Source organism: Diaporthe amygdali (genome assembly GCF_026229845.1).
Source record: "Diaporthe amygdali strain CAA958 chromosome Unknown NODE_3_length_2959817_cov_65_330692, whole genome shotgun sequence".
NCBI lineage: Eukaryota > Fungi > Ascomycota > Sordariomycetes > Diaporthales > Diaporthaceae > Diaporthe > Diaporthe amygdali.
Window position 1 is genome coordinate 1,363,531 of NW_026517023.1, and position 24,835 is coordinate 1,388,365.

Sequence of the window (24,835 nt, forward strand, 5' to 3'; positions counted from 1 at the left end):
ACCGCATTGGGAGTTGCCTAGGGCTAGGGGCAGGGGTAAGGTTGACGGCAAGGGGGCATGTCGACGGGCGGGCTGGCGGGTGGACGGGCGGACGGGCGTATGTAGGGTTGTTATGCCGATGCGACGCAAAACACTCGATGAGATCTGCACGTCCAATCGTGCCTGCCCATGTGTCAGACGAAACGGACTGGTGATGGCAGGCTAGGCTGGCGGGACGACCAGCGGTCGCGATGCAGAATGACGACGTCAGTGCAGGGTGGCGGTCGACTGGCTGTTGACGAGGCTCCTCAGCCACGTCGCATATAGTTAGGGGGCACCTCATAATTGTGGTCGTATTCCAAGGCCCGGCGTGGTTTTTGCGTAATGCCTAGAATGCCTGTGGGCAGACAGATGTATTGCTGTGGTCTCCTGGGTGTCTACATAGCAAAAGTTAGATGGCCTCGAGGTGGTTGGTGACCGGCACGGTGGAACCGACAGCTCAGCCAGCAGCTCGCTAGGTCACAGTAGCGCCCGTCTCCTGCAATGAGCTGCAGCACTCGGATTGCATGGGGGGCCGCGCATGATAACCAGATATTTACCCGCCAGTCCGTCCGTGTCAGAGATAGTAATGAGTTGGCCACACAGTAGCAGTCTAGGTTTGTTGAGGCTCAAAACGCGGACTGCTAGATCCTGGGTCTGCTCCCGTGGCGCCGAGCCAGAGAGGCGAGCATGAGTCGACGCAAGGGTCCGGGCCAGACGGCATGAGACCCATCTAAAAAGCAGGGATGAGCGGTGCCGGGGATCGAGGTGTTGACTCTTTTCGAAGCTCTGGTTTGTGCTGTGTTCTGGGGGGTGAGATGGCAAGGCCGTCTCGCGAGATGGCGTCTTGTTTCGCATGTGAAAGCGCAAGTGAGCTGGGCCCTGACGATCAGGGTGGGCGGTAATGTGTGCCATTCCCGATCCCGTTGTGATTGTGGCACCCAATCATTCCTGCGCGAGAGTAATGAGCCCGTGAGCACGCAAACAGCTGGCGCGCTGATCAACCAGTTGAATATCGGATCGCAATCAAGCGCGTTGAGTGTGCCCCTGAGTTGATATCTCGGCCTTGGCGGCCGCCCACGATCTCTCTGGATCTCTGTGACACAGTCCTTGTCTGCCAGCCCTGGCCACTCCTTTTCTCGGGCTCTAGTTGGACTTGGACTTGGACTCTCGAATTGCTGGCTCCATCTATTGTAACCGTGACATCCGGAACCTGCAACCCTGCTGTCGTGCTATCTATGGTTTGTAGTGGGCGAAGCCTGGCAGGCTGAGCACAGATCCTCGGCCTCGTATCGACTCGGGAGGCTCGGTGCTATTCTTGCACTGCTGTCTGCAGCAGTTCATGTTAGCACAGGGACCGTTCGTTGTGTTTCTGGGCACGGGGGCACTGTAGCAGTGTGACACAGGTACACAGGCACCCAGTGGCCGCAGGTAGGCGTGGTAGGCAAAATCATCCCACGCTGTCAGATGCGTGGCTTGAAACCAAGCAGGGTAGATCCATGCCTGATACCTCTAGCCTTGCCCGCCTCGCCCCTTGGCTATCGCCAGATTTTCATTCATAATGGAGGCTCTGACCCATTTTTCGCGCTGCTACGGCGATCCACTCGGCCCAACTTTCCGAGACTAACAGCAGACTCGACAGCAAACCACACCGACCGCGCAACCCACGGGCGGGTGTCTCAGTGGCCGGTGCCAGTCTGACTGGTGTCTGGACCGGGAGGCGAGGCGGGAAGAGAAAAAAAAAACACTGCACGCTGCATGCTGCACGCTGCAGCAAGAAACGGTCCGAGGGGTGGATGATGGATCAAGCTGCTGGGTCTCTGGGTCTCTCTGGTTCCTGGGTTCTTGGATTTTCTTGGGAGCTGGGTCCTTCCCACCACACCGTCTGGGCCACACAGCAACAACTCGAGTCGCTGCAGGTCGATTGGAAGGCTGGAAGTCCCAGAGGGAGGGCGGCCCACACGGCGACTTGCTTGACTTGCGGAGGTGACGTTTTCAATGGGGGGGTTGTCTGCTTCCCGCCCGAACGGGATCCACCATGGAAAGCTGTAGACAATGGCAAAAAGAGTCTGGATTATCCCACAACTGGATACTGGGCAACTGACACACGACCGACTGATTGAATGACTGACTGACTGACTTGTTGACTGACTGACAGGCCAGCAGCCAGGAACAAAATGCCAGTCATTTCATCTTGCCTCCTCCTCCTCCTCCGCCTCGTCATTATCAGCAGCAACAGCATCCACTCGTCTCGTCTCTCAGTCCCCTCTGTGATCTGATCGCACTCGTCGGGCACACACAGAAGGACATACCCTGGGCCCACCGTGACTTCCTTTCTCATCACTTGCTTGCGGATTCACACACATATTGTACATACATACCTTACACACATACATACATACGCGCTTGCCCGTGCTCATTCCTGCCTTCCAACAAGTTTATCCACCATCTTTCCAGATTGACACACACATCAATACGTCCACACCATCCACTCGCCCTCTGCCCTTTGCCCTATATCACCCTCCCTCTTATCTCCCCCCAAACAGACAGACAACAGGAGGACCCATTTCTCGTCCCGGTTTACGAGCGACCGCCATCAGAGCGCACAACATCCAGACGCATCATCCCGTCCGATCGTTTTCTATTCTTGTATTCGTTCCCCCTTTTGAGCCACAACCGTCTTCTATTCGACCCATAAAACTCGCAGTCCTCTCCACCCTTCACCTGGGACATCCCAAAGAGATCGTCAACGCTGGGGGCTCCTGAGAATCTGTGTTCACTCGTCTCATCATCTCTTAGCCTCGACAATCTCAGCCAGGGCCAGTCGCCAGTGGGGGTTTCATTCACGCGGTGATACTTGGCTTTGGGATCACCGACCACTGTGTGCCACTGGAACACTTAGGCCTGGAGATTGGGACATCCTCTGTGGGACAATTGACGGTGGTATAACGCACCTTGGGACAACCGCTTTGAAACAACCATCTCTGACACATTTGGCTCTCGACTTGTCCCCCGGGCACGTCCCTCTGGGACTTTCCCCTTGGGATATCGTCATCTCGTTTACCCATACTTCGCCTCCGACACAAGCTCGCCATGTCTTCCAACACGTCTCCTTCAAGGCCGGCCTCTCCTGTACGAGATGGACAACCTGGCCCCAGTCGAGCATATCAAAATCAGCTCAGTCCAATTATCACCGTCACCACTCCGCGTGAAAAGAAGAAGAAGGTCGGCTGGGCGGGCAGTGCTGAAGATCGATCTCCTCCGAAGGAAGGCGACTATTTCTCGCATATCCCCGTGGCCGACTCTCGCGCCAGCACACCCGGTCTCCCAGATGCCGCCATAACCAGCCCCGCCCGCAGAGACTCCTTCGACAAAGAAGAGGTCACGAACGCACTGGAAAGGATTCTGAAAGTAGAGGATCACGCCGGCCCGCAAAAGCCCAGCATGCCACTTCCCAACCTGCGCTTGCCCAAGCCGGTGCTACGGAAACAACACCGTCCCGAGAACCCCTCCGAACCAATCGAAGGACTGTCCCATCCATCCGAGATTGAAGCAAGGCACAGGGCAGGTAGACTGGCCGAGAGTGTGTCTGGCGTGAATTCAAGGGCTTCACCCGATGACTCGCCACTCATGGGCAACTTCGACGACATCGGCCTGTTGAACGGGATGGAAACACGCGACCACGCTGCATCTACAGGAGCCGCGACGTTAGAGGACGACATAGACCAATCGGGTCTCAAGTTCCGCCAAAAGGTCGAAGCAGACGCAGATAGACTTATACGAAGTCATACAAAACGCCGTGCGGCCAGGGGCGCCCCAATTCCAATTGCACAAACCCCGGATATCGAGGGAATCCGGTCAGGCACCACTACACCAGTGGCGTACGACCTCGAGTTTGTCCCACCTGCTCCCACCAACTACCACGGAGGTATCCTGGGAACACTACTCAAGTTGTACAATGCAGAGGACCGGAACGGCAGCGGCGAAGGCAGCGGCACAACCACCCCGGCGCGGACCCCCAACAGGACTCCCCGCCCTTCACCTCCGAGCACGGCCCCAGGTACGCCCAGACCAGAGCGCCCACGCAGCGGACTATTTGGCTTGGGATCTCGCAACTCGGCGTCCACGCTTGCCGAACTGATCGGCTCGTCATCCACTCTTGCGGCCCCGGCGACTTCCAACAAGGACTGGTCCGAGATCGTGACAGACAAGCTGAAGCGGGAGCGAGCCGAGCGTGAGCGTGAGCAGCGCCCGAAGAAGGAGCACAAGCGCAAGCCTTCTAAGACACCCCAGCAGAAGGTGGACCAACTTCTGATCAAGAAGCACATCGCTGAAATCATCAGCCGACACAAATATATGGTGAAGCTATGTCGTGCTTTAATGGAGTTTGGTGCTCCAACACACAGACTAGAGGCCTACATGGCCATGTCCGCTAGGTAAGCACAAGACTTCCCTGCCAATCGGCTTTTGAGTTGGGAGCTGTCCCAATGGAATCACGAGAGCCATGGACTATATCGAATCAAGGCAAAGGTGTGGACCTAAGACTAATCGAGGCCGCAGGGTTCTGGCAATTGAAGGACAGTTCCTCTACCTCCCTGGCTGTATGATTATTTCATTTGACGACAAACAAACCCACACAACCGAGGTCAAAATTGTTCGCGTACCACAGGGCGTTGACTTGGGCAAGCTACGAGACGTCCACGAGATCTACAAGCTGGTCGTCCACGATCTCATCGGCGTCGATGAGGCGATGTTCCGGCTGGATGCGGTTGTCACCAGGAAGCACAAGTACAACAAGTGGGTTCGCGTGGTGACGTATGGTTTAGCTGCTGTTTGTGTTGCTCCCTTTGCTTTCGAGGGCAGATGGATTGATATGCCTATTGCTTTTGGTAAGCAACCCTCCCCTCTTGCAACAACGTTGTCCTCTCCGAGATCACTTGCCATCTCTCGAATACGCAGGTACTGACCCGACTTAGTCATGGGCTGTATGGTGGGCCTGATGCAGCTTATTATGGCACCCTCGAGCGAGCTCTACGCCAATGTTTTCGAAACCTCGGCAGCTTTGCTCATGGCTTTCCTAGGTATGTCTTGATTTTACACCCCATCGTCCGCCCCCCCCCCCCCCCGGGCGAACGATCACCATTTGTCGAATGTCTAATAACTCGATACAGGAAGGATGTTTGGGTCAATCCAGTACAAGGGAGAGAACTTGTTCTGCTTTTCAGCTCTCTCACAGTCCTCTATTGCACTCATTCTCCCGGGATACATGGTCCTCTGCGGAAGTCTTGAGCTTCAGAGCCACAACATGATCGCCGGTTCTGTGCGCATGGTGTATGCCATGATTTACACACTATTCCTCGGCTACGGCGTTACAATTGGGGCAGTCCTCTACGGTCTCATGGACAAGAACGCTACGAGCTCAACCTCATGTTCCAACCCCCTCAACAGCTACTGGAACTTGTTATTCGTACCGCTCTTCACACTTTGTCTATGTGTCATCAACCAGGCAAAGTACAAGCAGCTTCCCGTCATGCTCACAATCTCCTTTGCTGGGTACGTTGTCAACAGCTACACAAACAAATACTTGGACTCATCTACTATTTCCAACACCTTGGGAGCCCTGACGATTGGTGTGCTGGCCAACTTGTACTCTCGGCTGAGCCGTCCAGCCGAAAACTTCTGGCTGGACCTGAAGATGCGCAAGGTGAACCGAGATCTGGAGAAGGGCATTGCGAAGGCGAACGAGGACCCCGAGACAACCGCTCGGCGCGTGGGCTATGGATTGGCGGCAGCAGCCATGCTGCCTGCGATCTTCGTACAGGTACCTAGTGGCCTGGCCTCCGGCGGGTCTCTCGTCTCAGGCGTGACGAGCGCCAACGCGATCACAGGGAACAAGACGGCGGCAGCCTCGACGATGGGGGCGTCTGACCTCAATACAGGTGCATTCACGGTGCTTCTCAGCGTTATACAGGTGGCGATTAGCATATCAGTGGGACTTGGACTCGCGGCGTTACTGGTTTATCCCTTCGGAAAGAGAAGGAGCGGGTTGTTTTCTTTTTAGACTTCCATTAGAACAAAGATACCAACATAGATCATGTGATTATTGCTTTATTCGAAGAGCTCAAACACTTTATCTTTCTCTCGCTTTGAATGATGCGGTGGTACAACCATGCTCGATGGTTTCACGAAAGATAGATCTTGAGACACATCCGGCCTTGGGCAAGCAGATTAACAGGCCAAATCACAGAGACGGAAGAGCAGGATTCATTGCACGCGAGAATATTGATTGCTCGGTATCAGTACAGGAAACAAGTAAAAGAAATAAATAATGACTGCTACCCTCAGCTCACAGGAGACGAGCAGCGAAGCGTTCATCGAGCAGTGAGCCCGCCCCGGTTGGCTCGCAGGACCGCAGAGCTCGAGGCTTTGGCGGCCACGTGCGTGTCTGCCAGCCGCGGTTGCTCGACCTGCGCAGGGAATCATGATGTGGGCTGCCAAAACAACAGCCAACTGACCAAGCAACCAAACGGAACCGCAAGTAACCCCCGCCCCTCGCCCCCCCTTTCCCTTCTGCCATTCGGGCTGGGCCGCTCCTGGGGCCTTGCTGTTCCCTTTGCTTGTCTTCTTCTTCTTCAAACCGCATATGCCAATGTATTTCATTTCGTCGTCATGCCAGTATGCCGTAGATTTCGCGAAACCCAATCTCACTGGAAGGCTCGAGCCCATGGAGTTGTGGGCCTCGGTCGAGATGTTTGACGCCAGGAAACGCAAGAGGTTGTGTCTAAAGACACGACCTCTTGCTACAAGGAGATTCGGCCCCGAGAGTAATTCTTCCACAAGACTACCAGACCATTCTCAATACCAGGGGACGTCGCTGAGCTACTCGCGGCGACGCGATGCATCAAGAATAGCTTCGTCGTCATCTTGAGCGGGCGCGATACCCTCGGTCTTCCATTTCTCGTAGGCCTCCTTGGCATGCTGAACTTGCTCCTGGCTGAGGTTCTTCATCCAAGGACTATTCATGGCCATCTTCTCAGTGAACTTCTGGTTGCGAACTTCCCTGACCATTTGCCTTTGTTGCTCGCGCTGTTCACGTTCCTCCCCAGACCCACCGTCAATGTTGTAGATGAAGTAGTTCGATGTGCCCTTGGCGTAGCTGATCTTGGACGTGTTGAGACAGATCTTAAGGACCAGACCTTCGCTGTACGAGATAGCCTTGGGTTGGTAATCGCCGTCGGAGTCGGCATCCCCTGAGGGCAGATTGCGGGTGAGTACAACCTTTTGCATACGAGACCGAGGGACCCCTTCGGTTGGCTCGGTGCGCATCCAAGAGGAGATATAGTATTGCCAGCGATCGCGCAGCTCCATCTCGTCCATATGGAAGGTCGTGTCGTCCTTTTGAAGCCAGCGAACGGTTGCCTCGCTCTTTGATGGAATCTGGGACGATGTTAGGGATTGCACATGGAGCAGTTGATGGTCAAGAAGTACTTACCCAGCTGATGACGAACATCTCTCCGTCCTTGATACACTTTTCTGCAAACTTGCGGTGGCTGATTTCGACTTGATAGCTTGTCTCATCATGCTGACGGCTGACCATGTATTGCTTGATCAAGTCTGGTGTCTTATCTTTGTTGTCGGTGTTATTGCAAACAAGGGCAAGACGACAAAGAGTCTTGAGCAAGTCTTGGATCGTGTAAAGCTGCCAGCCATTGCTGAGGTAGTAGTGCCGCAAGACGTCTTGATAGCGGTTCTCATCGATATCGCCATTAATGAAATCCTCAATCAGCTCGACCGTTCGGCTCCAGAACTTATCTTCCGAAAGGTTGCTGAAGAACTTTAGATCGTCCTGAACAAGACCAAGGACCTTGGCTGGCTTCTCCAGTCTTTCACGCCGTATCTCGTTGAGAACGCTTTCTTTGTTGTCCTTGACACCTTTCAGGCGCTGGTATACCGTCTGGAGAATGCTGAAGAAAACATAGATCGTCTGATTGCAGAAGAAGTTGAACCACGGGCGAGGGAAAGAGCCATCGGCCCTCAAATCACCCTGCTCGTCAAGCAGGGAGTTGTCACCGGATGCGACCGTGGGCACTGGAGCAGTCGCAAGCCACCTATCGTTGGAACCAACTTCGGGCACAGAGGCATCTTCGGGGGCATCAGGCATCTCTTCCTCGTTCCCAGAGGCGACATCGGGTGTCGTTTCCTTGCTTCCCGATGCTGCGCTGCCCTCCTTGTGGTTGCGTGGCTTGCTGCCGTTGCGGCCGGGGTCAAGAACGCCGCGAAGAAGATCAGACTTGCGACCGTTGCGACGGCCTGACCTCCCATTGGTCAGCTCAGTCGGGGGAAGCTCCTCGGCATCTTCATCGCCCGAGTCCCTGTCGATATTGGCAAGCCTCTCCTGAACCTTGTCCTCTGGAAGGTCAAAGAACTGCGGGATAAATGTCTCGAAGAAGTCCAAGATACGTTCCTTCTCGGTAGCGCCATGCTGCCCGCTGTTCATGGCGTACAGGAACATGAGCCTGAGGAGATCAAGGATAAGCTCCTTGTCCTCGAAATTCCACTGGAACTGATAGTGTGGGATCTTGTGCCTCGCGGATCGTAGTCGCTTCTGCTCTTCGTGTTTCGTCTTGACGACATCGACGAGATGCTTGGCCGAGTAGGTACGTTTGTCGTTGTTCCTGATGGAGAGCCCCATGTGGTCGAGTGACCTGAGATAGATGGTCTCGGTCTGCGTCTGCCAGACCCTTTCCCACTCGCGTTGAGAGAATCTCCACTCCTCGTCTTTTTGCTTCAGACGGGCCAAAACCACCGGCACGACGCTGAAAGGGTTGGAGAACATGTCGTTCACAGCCTGTGGGCCGTGCTCTGGGCCATACACCTTCTTCAAAACTCGTTTGTAGATAGATTGGCTATGCCCCCCGAGGCCTGTAGGCATCCTAAAATTCACGCGATCGTTGGGTGTCAGCGTCAACATCTGCTGTGCAATGGGTTCCAAGAGTTGAATGCACTTCTGGTTAGCCTCAATGTAGAAGTCGTAGTCGTGGCGTTCTTCCTCTATCCTATGGAGGCCCTCCTCGAATGCGTTCTTCCTGTGGGCGACAAAACCAGAGTCCTCGGAAGCCCAAGTAGGGTGAGACGCCCACTCATCGTTCAAGACTGAGTTGCAAAGATCATCTCGGCCGCTGCAAGGCTTGAGTCTCTCCCGCTTCGGTAAGAGACGGTAGCTAGGTCCGTAACTGCGGCAATTGCTCAACGAGACCCGGCCGGTAGCAGGTTCAGGACGTTGTTCAATGACGTAGTCTTCTCCACTGAACGAGACGAACTCCTTGAACCAGCCAAAAAGTTCAGTGTGGCCTCCGATGAATTGTGACGCCTTGGCTATGAGATCGTCCTTGTCGAGCAGTTCTTGAGTGAACATGTTGCAAAGTTTGAGGAACTCGGAGAATGCCGTCTTGTTGTTGATGAACTTCTTGGCCTTGTCGAAGAAAGCTATCTCAAGGTCGGCAGAGGAGGCAGGGGACGTAGGCGCGAGAGGCACTGGCATGCAAGGTGTCAGGTTTGGCTCAACGCCTTCTGCAGCGCCAGGCTTCGGGTGAGTTGTTTTGAGTCTCTTGTTGCTGCCTGATGCAGGCGCTCCTCGCATATTAGACGTTGGTGGATCGACGACTTGCGATGTCGCAGGGCCAGCCTGCTTATCTGGTCGCGTGCGCTTCTTGCTCTCCTTGCTTGCGCTGGCCGGGGGTGCAAAGTTACCGACTGGCGGACCCTTGGGCCCGTCTCGAGCTGTGTGCCCTGGCTGGGGCGTCGATACCATGTTCGTCATGGCATTGAAGTCCTCAGCACGTTGTGCAGCTCCTCGAGTTTGCGCAGCGGACTCTGGGAGGAATTGCTTGAAGTCTTCCAGAAGATCTGGCGCAGCGTTGAACAGTGTCGTGACCTGGGCGTAGACGTCCTGGATGGGTTTCTGCTCTCGCTGATATGTCTGCAGGATCTCTAAGAACTGTTTGTAGATCTCGGGCTTATCTTGGAAGCGATTCTGCGACAGAATTTGGGTTAGAGGCGTTGGGTCAAAAGTTAATAGATACGGGAGAGAGGGAGAGGCAGCGATATGCGCATTCCATGCCCCAGGCAACCAATCACAGCAGCAAGAAAATTGAAAAACAATGGAAAAATCGACTACACAATGGACCACAAAACGAGCTACAACAGACAGGCTCACCTTTATCTTGTTAACATAACTGATTGCATGATTGAATTCGACTGGACCCCGCTTCTCCAGGTTCGCCTGCGACTGAGCTGCAGCCCCATTCAATGCTTGAACAGCAGCTGGTGTTGGGGTGAGTGCATTCCGAGGAATAGGAGGGTGAGAAGTTGCCGAGCTCGTCTGGGCTGGTGGCTGTCCTCGCTGCTGCACCGGGCTATGCGCGTCGAAAGGCGCGCTCTGCCCAGACCCATGGCCCATCGCCCCGTGACCGCTCTGAGCGGGCGTGCTGAACTGGGCCTCGGGGCTTTCGATGCTGTGTTGAACTGGACCTTGCCAATTCGGCGGGCGTTGCTCTGCGAAGCGCTGACTCGGAGCAGAAGAAGGCGCTGGGCCAGACTCTATCTGCACCGCCCTACCGGGGCCGATTGAATGGATTGTTGAGCCCGAGGGTGTCGTCACTCGGATGCTGTTTGGGTTATTCTCCAAGCCACACTCGATCCGATACCCTGGAGGGAGGAACGTGTTGAAGCCTTGGATCAGATTAGGATGCCCGGCGAACAATTCAGAAACACGGCTGATGACGCCTGGTGTATCGATCCTACGGTCTCTCAGCAACGCACGACATGTTGAACGAAGTCGCGAGGGGGCCCGCATTTGTCACTCACGTCTGGCTCTTGAAGTCCTTCATAATGTCGAGAAATCTGTTATACACATCAGGCTGCTCAGAGAACTGGACTTTGACCTGGTCAAGATAGCTGAGAGCGTCCTGTTTGAGGCGGACATCAGCACGGGTGTTCCGAGGAAGCAGTTGTTCATGACCTTGGTCTGCATTATCGGAGCTGTGGTAATATCTCACATTGAGTATGGGCTGCTGCCCTTGGTTCATGTTACCCGGGGCTGGAGCCATTGCATGGCCGGGGGCCATGCCAGCACCGAACGGCAACGGCTGGGCGGCACCTCTGCCTCCTTCAGGCTGGAGTGGAGGCCCGAACACTGCCGCTGCACCACTGGATGTGCTCATGGGTCCGTTCGGTGGCACAGGGCCATGTGTTGAGGGGGCGAACATCTGATGTTGCGATGAAGCAGCACCGTTCTGAACGCCATGGGGCATTTGCCTGTTGTTGGAATCTCCATGCGCAGCGCCAGGAGGACCTCCTGGGCCAGAAGGTGCGCCAAGAGGTATACTTGATGGGTTTGCGCCATGGTTTGCCAAAAGGCCACCAGGGCTGTGTATTGTGCCGGGAAATCGGTTTGCGACAGGCTGGTGGATTGGGATGGAGCCAGCATTGCTGTGGTGAGGCGCACTGGGCGGGTACGGATCTCGGCTGGCGCGTTCGTTTTCACGATCCCTTTGTTCTCTTTCTCTTTCTCTTTCCCTCTCGCGCTCGCGGATGATCCTCTCGTCTTGTTGCTCAAGAAGAGCAGCGCGATGACGCTGCTCTTCCATATTGTGGGGCTGGGTGCCGGCGAAAGCTTTCAGGGGAGAATGGGACTCGGTGCCACAGCTCACGTTCTATACCTCAGAGTAACTGCAGGAAATCAGCATTGTGCACTTTACACAAGTGATATACAATCACTAATACGAGGGGGTGACGAGCTCTGTGCATCCAGTTGTGCGCCTGCGTGACAAAGCCGCAGTCGAGAATCTCGAGAAAGGGCTTGAGCTGGAGCTCCAGCAGACGATCAGACGGGAAGATGGTCTTTACTTACTGTCATTCGAGGGCATGGAAGCTGAAAATGGACATGATACATTTGTTAGAAGGCTTCTTGAAGACAGAACGGCAGCGGCTTCTGCGTGAGGGGAGTTGTGTAGATCACGATTTGCAAGCTCTGAAGGGGAGAATGGAGGTCAGATCGCCCGACACCACGACAATGACCGAAGCGAGCTGGGATTGGCGACCAGAGAACCTTAGAGCAGGGCAATGCGACAACGGCTCCGGGATTGTTATCGACCGACTCCTTTGGGACCGTTCACGTGTAGATAAGCATGTTAGTGACGAGAAGAGACAATAACTGTGACTGCGGAGAACACCCCGCCAAGACTGTTAGCATGACCAGACCTCTTTAGCTGACTCCACTTCCCTTCGTGGCTTCTGGCAGTGACGTTCCGTCTTTTTGCCTGCCGATGAGAACTTTCCCTTGCCTAAATCAGGGGCTGCAGCAGTTTTCCATCCAAGTAAAAAAAACGCGTCACTGCCTAGATGGTCAAGGAGCGCAAGCCTTATTAGTCTGTTGGAACGGCCAAGTAAAATTATCTCGCGAGGTCGTGCCCCAGAAGAAGCGCACATATACATATATGCACATGATACATATATACATGTATATATATAGATATATATATATATATATATATATATTCAAAGTATACAGTACCGTCCGATATCCTCAAGTAGTAGACCAGCCTCATGTCTCGCGTTCTGCAAACACGCATGGGAAACCGCGTTTGTAGCGTATGCATCGCGTTTATAAGATAAGGTACAGCTCATAATATTCATAACATTGCATTTCTGTTCTGCTCTTCGGGGTATGATCGCTAAAATTTTGAACTGAATCCTGGATTCCCGACCATGTCAGGCCTTCAGACAATTACGAATAATTCCGCCCATTCTTAAGTATCCACTATCGCGAGCACGGGTCAACAAGCTTCCTCCTGCAGAGTGCATTAGGGGAAGAGGTGGGTTGTCACTCACAACTTGACCATTTTGGACCGAGCTTGCTACACTAGATACCTCGATGTTCCCAGGCTGTATCTGTCGCGAACTGTTAGAGGAGTGGATTTGAAGCAAGCCGCGACATGTAGGAGAACCTACTACTTTATTGCCGTCCTTCTCCTCCCACCATATCTCAGCACCATCGCCGCCTAGGGTCTTGACCTTGTCACCCTCGTTCCAGGGACTTTTCGGAACGACGTGCGCCTCAACAAACCTCCTGATATTCTTTTGTGCCCGCTCTCTCCCGTCGTCTCCCTCATACGCGTCCGCGCCCAGCTTGTCATAATCCCCAGCGTCTTCCCAAGGCTTGCGCGGCAGCTTGTCCATTGCCGAGTTCAGCGGTGCCAGAACCGTCGAATTCTGCGATGAGTCGTCGAGCCGGCGCGACAGGGAGTCAACATCCCGGACTAGTCCGGCGAAGATATTGATGCTGCGATCTTTGCCCATGACGTCTGACAGGATCACCGTCCCTGGTCCCCCGGCAGGAGGATCCCGAGGGCCGCTTGGCTCGCCGTGGGATGCGTCGGGTGGGAGTGCTGGGCCTGGGCCGTCCATGATGGGTCGTTGAACCTCGTCGGCGCTGATGGGGGGCGGGATCGCTTTGCCGCCACGGCCCCTGTTGTGGAGCGAGACGGAGACGGGCATCAGGGAATGGGCGAGGAGGGCGGAGGACAGCAAAACAGTGAGTTGGGTAGCCCTCATGTTATGTGTGAAATGTTATTTTCTTTGGATGCCTCTTTTCGTCGTACGATACACGAGTACATGTACTGACAGTTAGCTGGCTTGATCTGATGCGTAAGGCTGCCCACCGTTATTCGCAGATGGGCTGATGACGTAGTTTAGTCCTTCAGAGCTGATAAGAAAGATAGTCACCCTAACCCTGGACCTTCCGGCTGTAAGGGGAGGGGGTAGCCCGGTCTCCTTGTCTCCTTGGGCATCCCAAACTGGTGCCACGGTTTTCTACGTAGCGAACTGTCCGAATGAGCAGGTCTCCCAGAGCATTTGGAAGGCCTCGACGGTGTCTGCCGAAGACCTTGAGTGACTGGTCTCATAGACTGACTGATCACTACTCTATATTAGTCCTCTTTGTTTAGGACACATGCTTCGCGTCTTTCTGAACCTCTGCGATGAGGTACATCACTGTCAACATCCAAGACTTTGTTGTCGTACGATATGCACATGCCGACTCAACCACTCTGTAGTCTCCAATTCCGCGCCTGTGGAATGTCTGGCTCTTTGACTTGGTCATCCCTGTGACGACACGTGGAGCAAACGCTGCACACTGCAAAAGGTAGAAAGGCTGAGGCCAGGCCGTGGGCAAGGCCAGGCCATTTTCACATGCCGAGTAGTAGAGTATGGCTGGTTGCATTAGGTTCTCCCACGGGGTCACTCCTAGGCATGTCAGATGACTGCCATGCTTTCCCGTGCGCTGCGTGGGTGTTTCGTCCGGGAACCTGGAATGGCATAGAGGACAAAAAGTAGGGGTTCATTCGTCCAGTTTCGCATGTGACAGCGAGCGAGCGAGCGCCTCTGCAATTTACCAACTCGTGACCATGCTGACCGCCGACCGCCCTGCCGCCAGAAATGGTAGACGCAATTGACTCGAGGTTGCCACTGGGCTGTGTTTCACTATTATACTATGTTGTAGTCTATCCGTGTCTTGTGTGTTGACACAGGTGCAGAGTCGGCCGTCGGTCTGAAGCCAGCGTCTCGGGGCGAGCTTGTCCATTGTGCCGTGGCTCGAGGACCCTCTCTTTTGCAGACAACCCCGTTCGGCTTGACGACGACCCCTCGAGGGCTCCGCTCGCGGAGGCAGATCGAACGAGGGTTCCCCACACTCGGACGAGACCCGGGGTCTGGAGGTTTGGGCAGGTTTTGGTCAGCGGGAGCGTGCTGCCTCGGCAGAATTTCCCCGACCAACAACGGCCAGGCAGTGGGCCAGCGAGGGATCCCTCGGGTCAGGGTCATGTTCGCCGCCGATTGCCTAACCTGTCGGCATCGTCACTGAGGTCGAGGCTGTCTTCCTGGAAATGCATCGTGAACTTCAACTTGTAGCCTTCTCATGACCTCACAGAGCGTGAGGGTTTCCGAGATGGGGCCACGATAAATACCCACGTTAGGGACAAAAGAAGCCATTGATTGTCGCCCCTTCTTGCCAGCTCTCTCCACCGTTTGGGGATTCTGGGACGTTGCATCCCTGCTAGACTTTTGACCTCGGCTCACGAATCAGAAGGTCAGCAAATCGGCTTAGTGCTACCTCCCCCCCAATTGGAACCTGGCAAGTCTGGGGTAAGACCCAAGCAACAGCCGGCGCTCGAGCCGTTGACTGCATATCAACCTGGCGCATTCCAATTCTCCTTCTCTCTCTCTTTAACATACTAAATTCCATCTTTCCGCCTCACTAACTCCTCGCCATCGTTTTCGTCGTCTTCACTTTTTTTCCCTTTCCATCGATTAGTCCAGAGGATCACCCACCATGGCACCCAGAGTCATCGTCGTAGGCGGCGGCTGTAAGTGGTCCCATTCTCCCGAGCCAGGAGTCGAGTCCCAGGCTCGATCACATGCCACTGCGTGCATTGTCATCGTCACCACAACCGCGCTTCCAACCACAGCTGACAGACTCTCGCAGTGTCCGGACTGAGCGCCGCGCATACCATCTACCTCGCTGGTGGAAATGTTGTCGTTCTTGACAAGCAAGGTACGTTGTTTCTGTGGGTCGCAATTCGAACGATCGCATGATCTGGTCTGACACAGTTGCCCTCCAGCTTTCTTCGGAGGCAACTCTACCAAGGCCACTTCCGGCATCAACGGTGCCTTGACCAGGACACAGGTCGACCACCAGATTCAAGACAGCGTCAAGCAATTTTACGATGACACGCTCAAGTCCGCCAGAGACAAGGCAAGGCCAGACCTGATCAAGGTCCTGACCTACAAGTCCGCCGCTGCCGTTGAGTGGCTGCAGGATGTCTTCAACCTTGACTTGACTCTTGTATCGCGGTTAGGGTACGTCGCCTCCTCCTGGCTATTTTCTTCATGGTGCACTCTATCTGACTCGATTTGCTCGCAGTGGTCACTCCCAGCCACGAACCCACCGAGGTCATGACGCCAAATTCCCTGGCATGGCCATCACATACGCTCTCATGCAAAGACTCGAAGAGCTCGCCGAGACCGAGCCTGAGAGAGTAGAAATCATCAAGAAGGCTCGCGTCACGACCCTCAACAAGGACGGAAACACTGTTACTGGTGTCAAGTTCGAGGTTAACGGCGAGGAGCAGTCCTTGGACGGTCCAGTCGTGCTTGCGACCGGTGGTTATGCGGCTGATTTCAGCGACTCTTCTCTGCTGAAGAAGCACAGGCCAGACACATACGGCTTGGCCACCACAAACGGTGCCCACGCCACTGGTGACGGCCAGAAGATGGTCATGGCCATTGGCGGAAACGGCATCGATATGGACAAGGTGCAGGTGCATCCTACTGGTCTTGTTGACCCCAAGGACCCTGGCTCCAAGTGGAAGTTCCTTGCTGCCGAGGCTCTTCGAGGAGAAGGTGGTCTTCTTATCAACGGCGATGGAGACCGTTTCTGTGACGAGTTGGGCCACAGAGACTACGTTTCCGGCATGATGTGGAAAGAGAAGGACAAGGGCAAGTTCCCCATTCGCCTCATTCTCAACTCCAAGGCTTCCAACACCCTGGACTTCCACACTCGCCACTACTCTGGCCGTGGTCTGATGAAGAAGATGACCGGCAAGGAGCTCGCCAAGGAGATTGGCTGCGCGCCAGAACACTTGCAGAAGACATTCACAACATATAATGCCATCGCAGACGGCAAACAAAAGGACCCGTGGGGTAAGAAGTTCTTCCACAACGGCCCCGTGGATATCAACGATGACTTCCACGTCGCGTTGATGGAGCCCGTGCTGCATTTCACCATGGGTGGTATCGAGATAAACGACAAGGCTCAGGTTCTCAACACCGAGCAGAAGCCCTTCGACGGTCTCTTCGCATGTGGTGAGCTGGCTGGTGGTGTCCACGGTGCCAACCGTCTGGGTGGCTCGTCTCTTCTGGGATGTGTCGTTTACGGCCGTGTGGCTGGCGACACTGCGAGCAATTACCTCTTCCAGCAGGCCCTGAAGGGCGCAGCAGGTGGGCCTGCCGCGCGTCTTGGCCAGATCTCCCTCCACTTGGACCCTGCTGCCGGCAAGGTCACTCTGGACTGGGGCTCCAGCGGTGCCTCCTCCTCTGGCGCTGTGACCTCGCAACCCAGCACCTCGGCCGCTGGGCCATCGCCTCAGGCGGACTCTGGTAAGGCCGCCTCCAAGCCCAACAACCCCAAGGAATTCAAGGTTCCTGAAAAGGAGTTCACTCTGGAAGAGGTCGCTAAGCATAACAAGAAGGACGACCTTTGGGTCGTCGTTAAGGGTGTCGTCATGGACCTGACCAACTGGCTGGACGAGCACCCCGGTGGTCCTCAGGCCATCATGAACTTCATGGGACGTGATGCCACGGAAGAGTTCGAGATGTTGCACGACGACGAGGTCATCCCCAAGTACGCACCACAACAGGTCATTGGCAGAGTCAAGGGACAGGAACCGAGCCTGGAGCTATAAATACAACGTCCGGTTGAATGGAAGACAAGCAATTAGTCACGGCTTTACAAAGCGAACTGTGTGATACAAGGAATCAGCTGAGGTAATTATAGTGCTTCCTCGGCTGTGAGAGAACGGTGCAACACGCATGTGTAAGTAGACCAGCATTGGCGGTGTGCAAGAGGCATGCATGGAACTTTTGGGTACCACGACGTGGGCGTAGCCGGTGTCCGAATGACGAATGAATGTGCGACGGAATTATACTACCAAAAATATGGTTCGATCTTGTTGTTGAAGGATGAGAGATAAGGCATCCGGGTATCTTTTTTCTGTTATCGTATAGCTTTTGTATTCATATATCCTATGCCTCGAGCTCGTCGCCTCCCCCCCCCCCCCCCGGGGTGTGTTCACGCCCCATGGCTCGCCGTTGAAAGGTCACTGCTGGCGCCGGAGTCCTACAGCAGTCACACATGTGTCTCGCTTCAGTGATTTGACTGTGGCTGAAAGAGTAAGGTAGCTTGCTGCCCACTGGTCCTCGACGAGGCGTCGGTGCAGATATCCGCAACACTTGTCAACCCCGTCTCAACCATCCCGCTCCACGTACAGCATAGCACAGCAAACTGTCACATGTGACCTCGAGCATGTTCCTCCCAACGTGGGCGGCATGTGTGAGCAATGGCGTGAGGTGGTATCCAGCACAGCAAAACACATCTGGATGGACAGCCCTGGAGGTATCACAGATACGCGCTCACGTGGTGTGTTTGGCGCCTCTCCCCCTCCCACTCAGCCGAGGAAGTCCTCGAGATCGGGCGAGAGCGTGGCTTTGTATGTTCGCGGCTGCGTACATGGCATGACACACATTTACATTACATGCGTCCTGCGTGTCTCAGCTGCTCATTTAATCTCCATAGGGCCAAGAGGAGGGTGGAGTGGGGATTCGTGCTACACAGTCTCTCTCTCTATCTTGTCCCTGTTCTTCCTCATTCCTCGATAAGGCCCCCCGCAGCACGAGGCAACGTGACAGTAAGTGGCTTTGCCTGTCCTGTGTACGCCCCCAAATAATTATCAGCCTTGGATGGTTTGGGGAAGTTGTCCGTTGTGGCGCGAGTCCTGTACGACATCGGTGGGAAAGATGACAGTCGATTTAGGCCATTGGAAGGATGTCAGCTTTTGGAGCATTTTGGGGATATTTTGAATGTACAGTAAGCGAGAAGTGCACTTGCTCGCCGTCGCGATAAGTGAGACCCGCATCATGCAGGCTACCGGGCTGAAGGGGGTGGATGAGTGGATATGGCTATAGGTGTGCGGACGTCGCACGGCGTGTCAATTTGTATAGAATCCACGGTCTCCCTCCTGCGCAGCTCAAGCGGCCCCTAAGGATGGTTTCCGCTCACTGAAGGGTCGCATTGTCTTACTCGACCTGCACCATGCCCTGCACGCTTTGCAGCTTAAAGTACATTCGGCCAGTAGCGTGAGGGAGAGCTCGCAGCACATCGTCTTCTATGCGCTGATACTGTCGATGGTCGAAGTCCGGTAACAAACCAGTCTCTGTACAAGAACATTTTGAATCGGACACGGAGAAAATTCCGTGATACCTTCTGCACTCTGGTGCGATGGGGCTGTCCGCGCTCCACATGCGCCTGGCGTGGCTGCAAGCCTGTGGGGCGGTTCGTCGATATATCAGTTCTGTAGACCTGTGCTTGTTTTGGCAAGTGATATCCAGCTTGCCAGCCGTATCTACAACACGTGGATACTCTCGCAGGGGTAACGAGACAGATCTGCACTTGCAGCCTGCCAGCCTGTCAACCAACTGAGGAAAATGACCCTCTCTCCTCTGTACTCACTGTTGGTTGTGTAGTCCCTATTCGCCCGTCATCGATGCGGCAGGTCACCACACATATATCTGAGACGACCCTGGGGTGACACAAGGACGATGTCCTGTCCACTGCTTCACAGAACATTATTTGATCGTGAGCGTACATGCCTCTTCGAGATCGCCGGACTCAGAGCCATGTTGCGTCATGGCATGGAGCAAGCACGTTTCGATTCCGGGGACTGACTCGAGGGCCGTTGAAGACCGATCGATGTCAGCCAGCTTTGGTCTCGACAAGGGCGACAGTGTCACCCGAGTCCCAGCAAGGGGCAGTCCAGCCTTGCCCACTCGTTCATCGGCGCCAGCTGCAGGCCCACAGTGAGGTCGGCCAAGGCAGAGAGCTGGTTGAATATGGTGACGGGTCAGCTGCGACAAGCCGTCAGGCCTTGGAGCGGGTGGCCGCGTCGGCCTATGGGTGGTGATGTAGTAACTGAGCCGCGCCTGCGATTCCCGTGTCGGGGCGCCACAGTTCACCACGCGTCTGTGGACATCTTCTGAGGCAGACAAGCAGCACTTGTGCTCAGTCCGCTCCTTTGACAGAGTCCATGGCCCTTCTGGACAAGGTGCAATCTTGGAAAATTCCTATTCCAGCGCAATCGGCGTATACCCACTTCTGCCGACATGGCCCCCAAAAAGGCATCGTCAGCCATGGAAGCTCGGACGGGGTAAGGCAGGAAGTAGTAGGCCAAGTGCCCTAAGGAAATTGAGATGCCGATGCAGGCGTGGTGCGCTAGGCCGTTGGAAGAAAAGCCAGCGGGGGTAGAGAGTTAGAAAGGATTCCCGGCATGCCCGTGTCTGTGTGTGTGAGAGTGTGATGGGAAGGACGCCACGAAACTGCGAACCAAAGGCGTGCAGAGCGCCTGCAGCCGAGCACATGCATGACCCATTCCTCTTCGAGAAGTCATTACTCATTCCGCCATCAGTATCGAATCATGTCAGATGCGCCGCTGGGGCGTTTAGCTGCAGGCTCACGGGGACGGGCCACAAGTAGGGCAGGAGGAAGACGAGTGCTTGAGGTATTTGCAGGCGGCTGCTATGCAGTAACATATCATGAATAGCACAAGGCGAGGACAGAGTCTCAAGAGGTGAACAGCCGGTCAATCGGGGGCTGAAGCACAGACAGATCTCTTGCGTGCAAAAAAAGAAACCCGCCCGTGTCTTGCGAGGACATGGCCAGCGCTCAACCGGGAACGTTGACCGAGCCCTGTCTTTGTGCGTGTGCCGTATGCAAGTCCTAGTCGAGCTTCATCCTTCGTCCGGGGTAGAAGAGAGAAGAGAGAAAAAAACTTAAAAAGGCAGCTAACCACCCAGTGTGAGAGTGGTCGAGGGGGATTATAGCGCACCGTACGCGCAGGCACTTATGGATCCCCGCAATCTGTCGGGGTCCGGTCCCAGGCTGTCAGAACTGAGAGGCCCCACAGAACAAGACTGTCGCCAACTTTATTGACATCGATCAAGACTGGGATTGGAGCCAGAACTGGGACTGGGAGTCGAGGAAAAGAGGGCTCTCAGAGAAGACCAGGCTTCCGTAGGCCTTTCTTTCCGGTTCGACTCCAATTTGAGAACAGATGGTCCGCGAGCGCCTAGTGTGTCGTGTGTCGTGTGTCTTGAACAGTACTACGCCCGGCAGGTGTCGGAACGCGCCTCAACCGAGCAGACCAAGACAGACCAGTCTCCAGCCTGGGCAGTGATACATACTGTACAGTACTGTGGTAGAACAAGAGTCGTCAGATGCTGCAGAAGGAAACAAGCGCGCTTCTGGCTGCAGTGAATTTACCCACTAAATATGGACGAGCGATCGTCAAGGTCCCTGGCTGCATGCGTGGCAGGTGATGCAGCAGGGCCCGTCCAATGCCATCGCAGCCCATCCGTCTTGTGGCCAGCCTGTGCTTGTCCAACAGAAACAGACTTCAATATTAGAATTCGAGGAACTGGAGGAGGACTGACCGACACCCGATCAACGTCTCGCACAGAGGAGGGACTTGGCTGGGCCTGGAGTCTGATCCCCGTTCCGCTCGGATCCTCTTTCTCGACGCCAATCGGGCAATAGTTGGCCAGACAGGGCTTGGAGCTAATAAACGTTCACCGTCCACTTCAGGTGCCGGTGGGGAGAGTAGGACGAGGCCTGCGTCTTGCTTGGGACTGTGCCTTGGGTCTTGGGTCTTGGGCTTGGGCCTGGTCCTGGGTGGTAGAGAGACAGGTGAAGCATGTGAGCGGCCCGTTAACAGCCAGGACGAGAGGAGCCCAGCCAGACTAGAAAAGTGACTGGTAATTGGCTGCATTGGCACACCTGACAGATAGACAGACAGTGCCTGTGCCTCTCTGCCTCTGCCTTGTCGACTCGTTCCAGTTCCAAATCAACCAACCCCCCCAGCCGGCCAGCCCAAAACCCGAGCTAGGCCTGCAGTGGTCTATGGTCTTAGCCCTTTTCCCCTTGGTCCCAAAGCCATATTCCATATTCCATTTTCCACTGTCCCCCCTGTTCCCCCAAAGTAGCCTCCACCTCCAGGCCCTGGAAACCAATCACAGCACGCTCCCCCCAGGCGGACCACCAGCTGATGATGGCCCCTCCCTCCATTCCCCCGTCCACCACACTCTCCCTCCCACACCCCAAGACCCAAGACCCATACCCTACAGTGCAGCACGCTACGCCGCATCCATGCGTGCCATGCCATCCTTGCTCATCCATGCCTCTGCCTCCTCTGCGTCTTCTGCCTCGCCCGCCATTCCGCTCTCCTGTTCCCCAAATCCTCGTCGCTATTCGTTGCTTTCGCTCCTCCGTCTGGCAGTCTTTAGTCTCCATTTTCCATCTCCTGCTCCATCTGTGCCTACGTCTCCTGCATTTACGTCTCCGTCTCCGTCTCTTTCCGCCCACCCCCGACCCAGACTTCTCTCTCCAAGTCAGCTGTCGAAGCACCAACAAAGCAGACACTCGGGTCCAGCCTGTCTGCTGTCCCCACTGCGACCTTCGACCGTGACCTCGACCTTTTGACCTCCTTCAAACCCTACCCTTCCCTCCCCTACTGCTACACACACGACATCATCGACCGCCGCCGCCCGCCGTCCTGAACCCCCGCAAATGGTCGACCACGATATTCGACGTCGACTCTTCCAGCGACTCGTCATTCCCATCTTCGACGGCCTCATCCCTCCCACCCTGGCTTGAAGGCCTCAATCCATCCACCATGGCCTTTGCCATGGGCTGGCGCAAGCCAGACAATGTCGCCGGGTCCTCCGCTCCCGCCATCATGATCGGCATCTTCGTCGCCTCCGGAGGTCTGCTGTTTGGATACGATACAGGGTGAGGAGCCCGCGTCTCTGGAGTATCAATCCCCGCCCACTGACATGGTTCGCGTCTAGTACCATCAACGGCATCCTCGCCATGGGCGCTTTCAAGGAACAATTCTCGACCGGATACGTCCGCAATGGACAACCCTCCATCTCCCCGAATGAGACTGCCATCATCGTTGCCATTCTAAGTGCTGGAACCCTCGTCGGTGCCTTGATTGCCGCCCCCGTAGGTGACCACTGGGGTCGGCGCAAGTCTTTGATCGGTGCTGTCACTGCTTTCAACTTCGGCGTCATATTCCAGGTCTGCGCCAAGGCTATACCTATGCTCCTGGCCGGAAGGTATGTGGGAATTAGCGGGACTGCGAGGCCCATGTGCTTGTGTTTCTGGCAACTAGCTGACATACAATAGGTTTTTCGCCGGTGTTGGTGTTGGAACCATCTCCGTACTTGTCCCCATATACCAGGCCGAGATGGCCCCGAAATGGATACGAGGAACCCTAGTTTGCTTTTATCAACTCTCCATCACCATTGGACTGCTTACAGCCTCCATCGTCAACATGCTCACCGCCCAGATGGAAGGGGCTGCTGCGTACCAGATCCCTCTGGGTCTTCAGTTCACCTGGGCCGTTGTGCTGTCGCTGGGTCTCCTGGTCCTACCCGAAACGCCTCGCTATCTCATTAAGCGAGGACTAAAAGACGCCGCCGCCGTTTCTCTCAGTCGACTACGACGACTAGACCGCCTCCACCCCGCGCTACTCGAGGAGCTGGCAGAGATCGAGGCGAACCACGAATACGAACTAGCCCTGGGACCAGCTACGTACAAGGACATCATATTCGGCACACCACACCTTGGACGACGGACGTTAACGGGATGCGGCCTCCAGATGCTGCAACAGTTGACTGGCGTCAACTTCATCATGTACTATGGAACCACCTTCTTTGTCGGTGCCGGTATTCAAAACGCATTTCTCATCTCCCTGATCATCAACATTGTCAACACTTTCTCCACGATTCCAGCCTTATTCGTTATCGAAGCTTGGGGTCGTCGAAAGGTCCTGATATACGGCGCTGTTGCTATGGCTATATGCCAGCTGCTCATTGCTAGTTTCTCTGCAGCCGTCGGAAAATCGATGCCCACGACTGCCAACCAGATTCTCATCATCTTCCTTTGCATCGACATATTCTTCTTTGCCGCTACATGGGGGCCCGTGGCCTGGGTCATCACATCCGAAATATATCCCTTAAAAGTGCGAGCAAAGTCCATGTCGATATCCACAGCCTCAAATTGGCTCTTAAACTTTGGCATCTCGTACGGAAGTCCATATATGGTAGAGGAGGGTGCCGGTTACGCCGACATGGGCACCCGGGTGTTCTTCGTGTGGGGGGCATTTTGTGCTGTCGCGGCCGTCTTCGTCTGGGCCATGGTCTACGAGACGAGCAAGATCAGCCTTGAGCAAATTGACGAGATGTACGAAAGGGTGGCATTCGCATGGCAGAGCGCACACTTCGAGCCGAGCTGGAGCTTCCAGCAGATGCGCGACCTTGGCTACAGCGACAGCGGATTGCCGGCGCAAGAGCAGGAGCTGGAACCAACGACAACGCACCAGTCAGACTCAGTGTCGAGTAGCTCGGTGTCTGGTGTCAATTCGGCCAATGCGGACGAGAACAAGGCAGTCACACAGATGGGCCACGTTGATTTCAGCTACTAATAACGCATCATTGTGCTTGCAATCACTTCTCTTTTTATGTATACGCCTACGGACGCAGCGGTCGAGGGATCATTTGATCACACAATCTATTGGGTATCAGCGTTGGAGTTTATCTGGTGGAGTTCACGGGGAGGCAGGATGTTTTTCTCCCATATATTATTTTTCGAGTCTTTCAAAGGCACAGGACAAACAGGGTCATGATATCAAGTCTCAAATTTTCAGGATGGGGCCACAGGGATACCACATTTCTTTTCAGCCCACTACCAGTTGGGGCGAGACATCAACAGCCAAAGCAGCAGGGAACCTCAAGTGTTCACGCACAGCCAGAGGGCATACATTAGGCGCTGCGTGTTCTGAGGTGTGTATAGAGAGCGCGTGCATGCATGTCCGCATCATTGCGAAGGAAATCAAAAGTCTTCCATCCATCAACTCTACTTGTTTTTCAT

The 24,835-nt window shown here is 54.9% G+C and overlaps 4 protein-coding genes across 4 annotated transcripts; 3 read left to right on the forward strand and 1 right to left on the reverse strand.

Annotated features, from left to right (window-relative positions):
• Positions 1-3,111: 3,111 nt before the first annotated feature.
• On the forward strand, positions 3,112-6,079 carry J7T55_002809 (uncharacterized protein; the record flags this gene model as incomplete). The annotated part of the gene is made up of 4 exons (XM_053137920.1): positions 3,112-4,454; positions 4,579-4,907; positions 4,995-5,099; positions 5,190-6,079. The coding sequence occupies 4 exons, from the start codon at positions 3,112-3,114 to the stop codon at positions 6,077-6,079; spliced, it is 2,667 nt and encodes an 888-aa protein (XP_052998677.1).
• An 818-nt stretch (positions 6,080-6,897) lies between these two features.
• J7T55_002810 (paired amphipathic helix protein Sin3a) lies at positions 6,898-13,632 on the reverse strand (the record flags this gene model as incomplete). Its single annotated transcript, XM_053137921.1, has 8 exons — positions 6,898-7,455; positions 7,511-10,051; positions 10,235-10,817; positions 10,885-10,985; positions 11,076-11,732; positions 11,791-11,919; positions 12,910-12,969; positions 13,030-13,632. The coding sequence occupies 8 exons, from the start codon at positions 13,630-13,632 to the stop codon at positions 6,898-6,900; spliced, it is 5,232 nt and encodes a 1,743-aa protein (XP_052998678.1).
• A 1,774-nt stretch (positions 13,633-15,406) lies between these two features.
• On the forward strand, positions 15,407-17,537 carry J7T55_002811 (fumarate reductase; the record flags this gene model as incomplete). Its single annotated transcript, XM_053137922.1, has 4 exons — positions 15,407-15,440; positions 15,560-15,628; positions 15,696-15,933; positions 15,998-17,537. 4 exons carry the CDS (start codon positions 15,407-15,409, stop codon positions 17,535-17,537), a joined length of 1,881 nt encoding a protein of 626 aa, XP_052998679.1.
• Positions 17,538-22,574: 5,037 nt separating this feature from the next.
• J7T55_002812 (uncharacterized protein) lies at positions 22,575-24,389 on the forward strand (the record flags this gene model as incomplete). Its single annotated transcript, XM_053137923.1, has 3 exons — positions 22,575-22,690; positions 22,750-23,019; positions 23,090-24,389. 3 exons carry the CDS (start codon positions 22,575-22,577, stop codon positions 24,387-24,389), a joined length of 1,686 nt encoding a protein of 561 aa, XP_052998680.1.
• Positions 24,390-24,835: the final 446 nt, after the last annotated feature.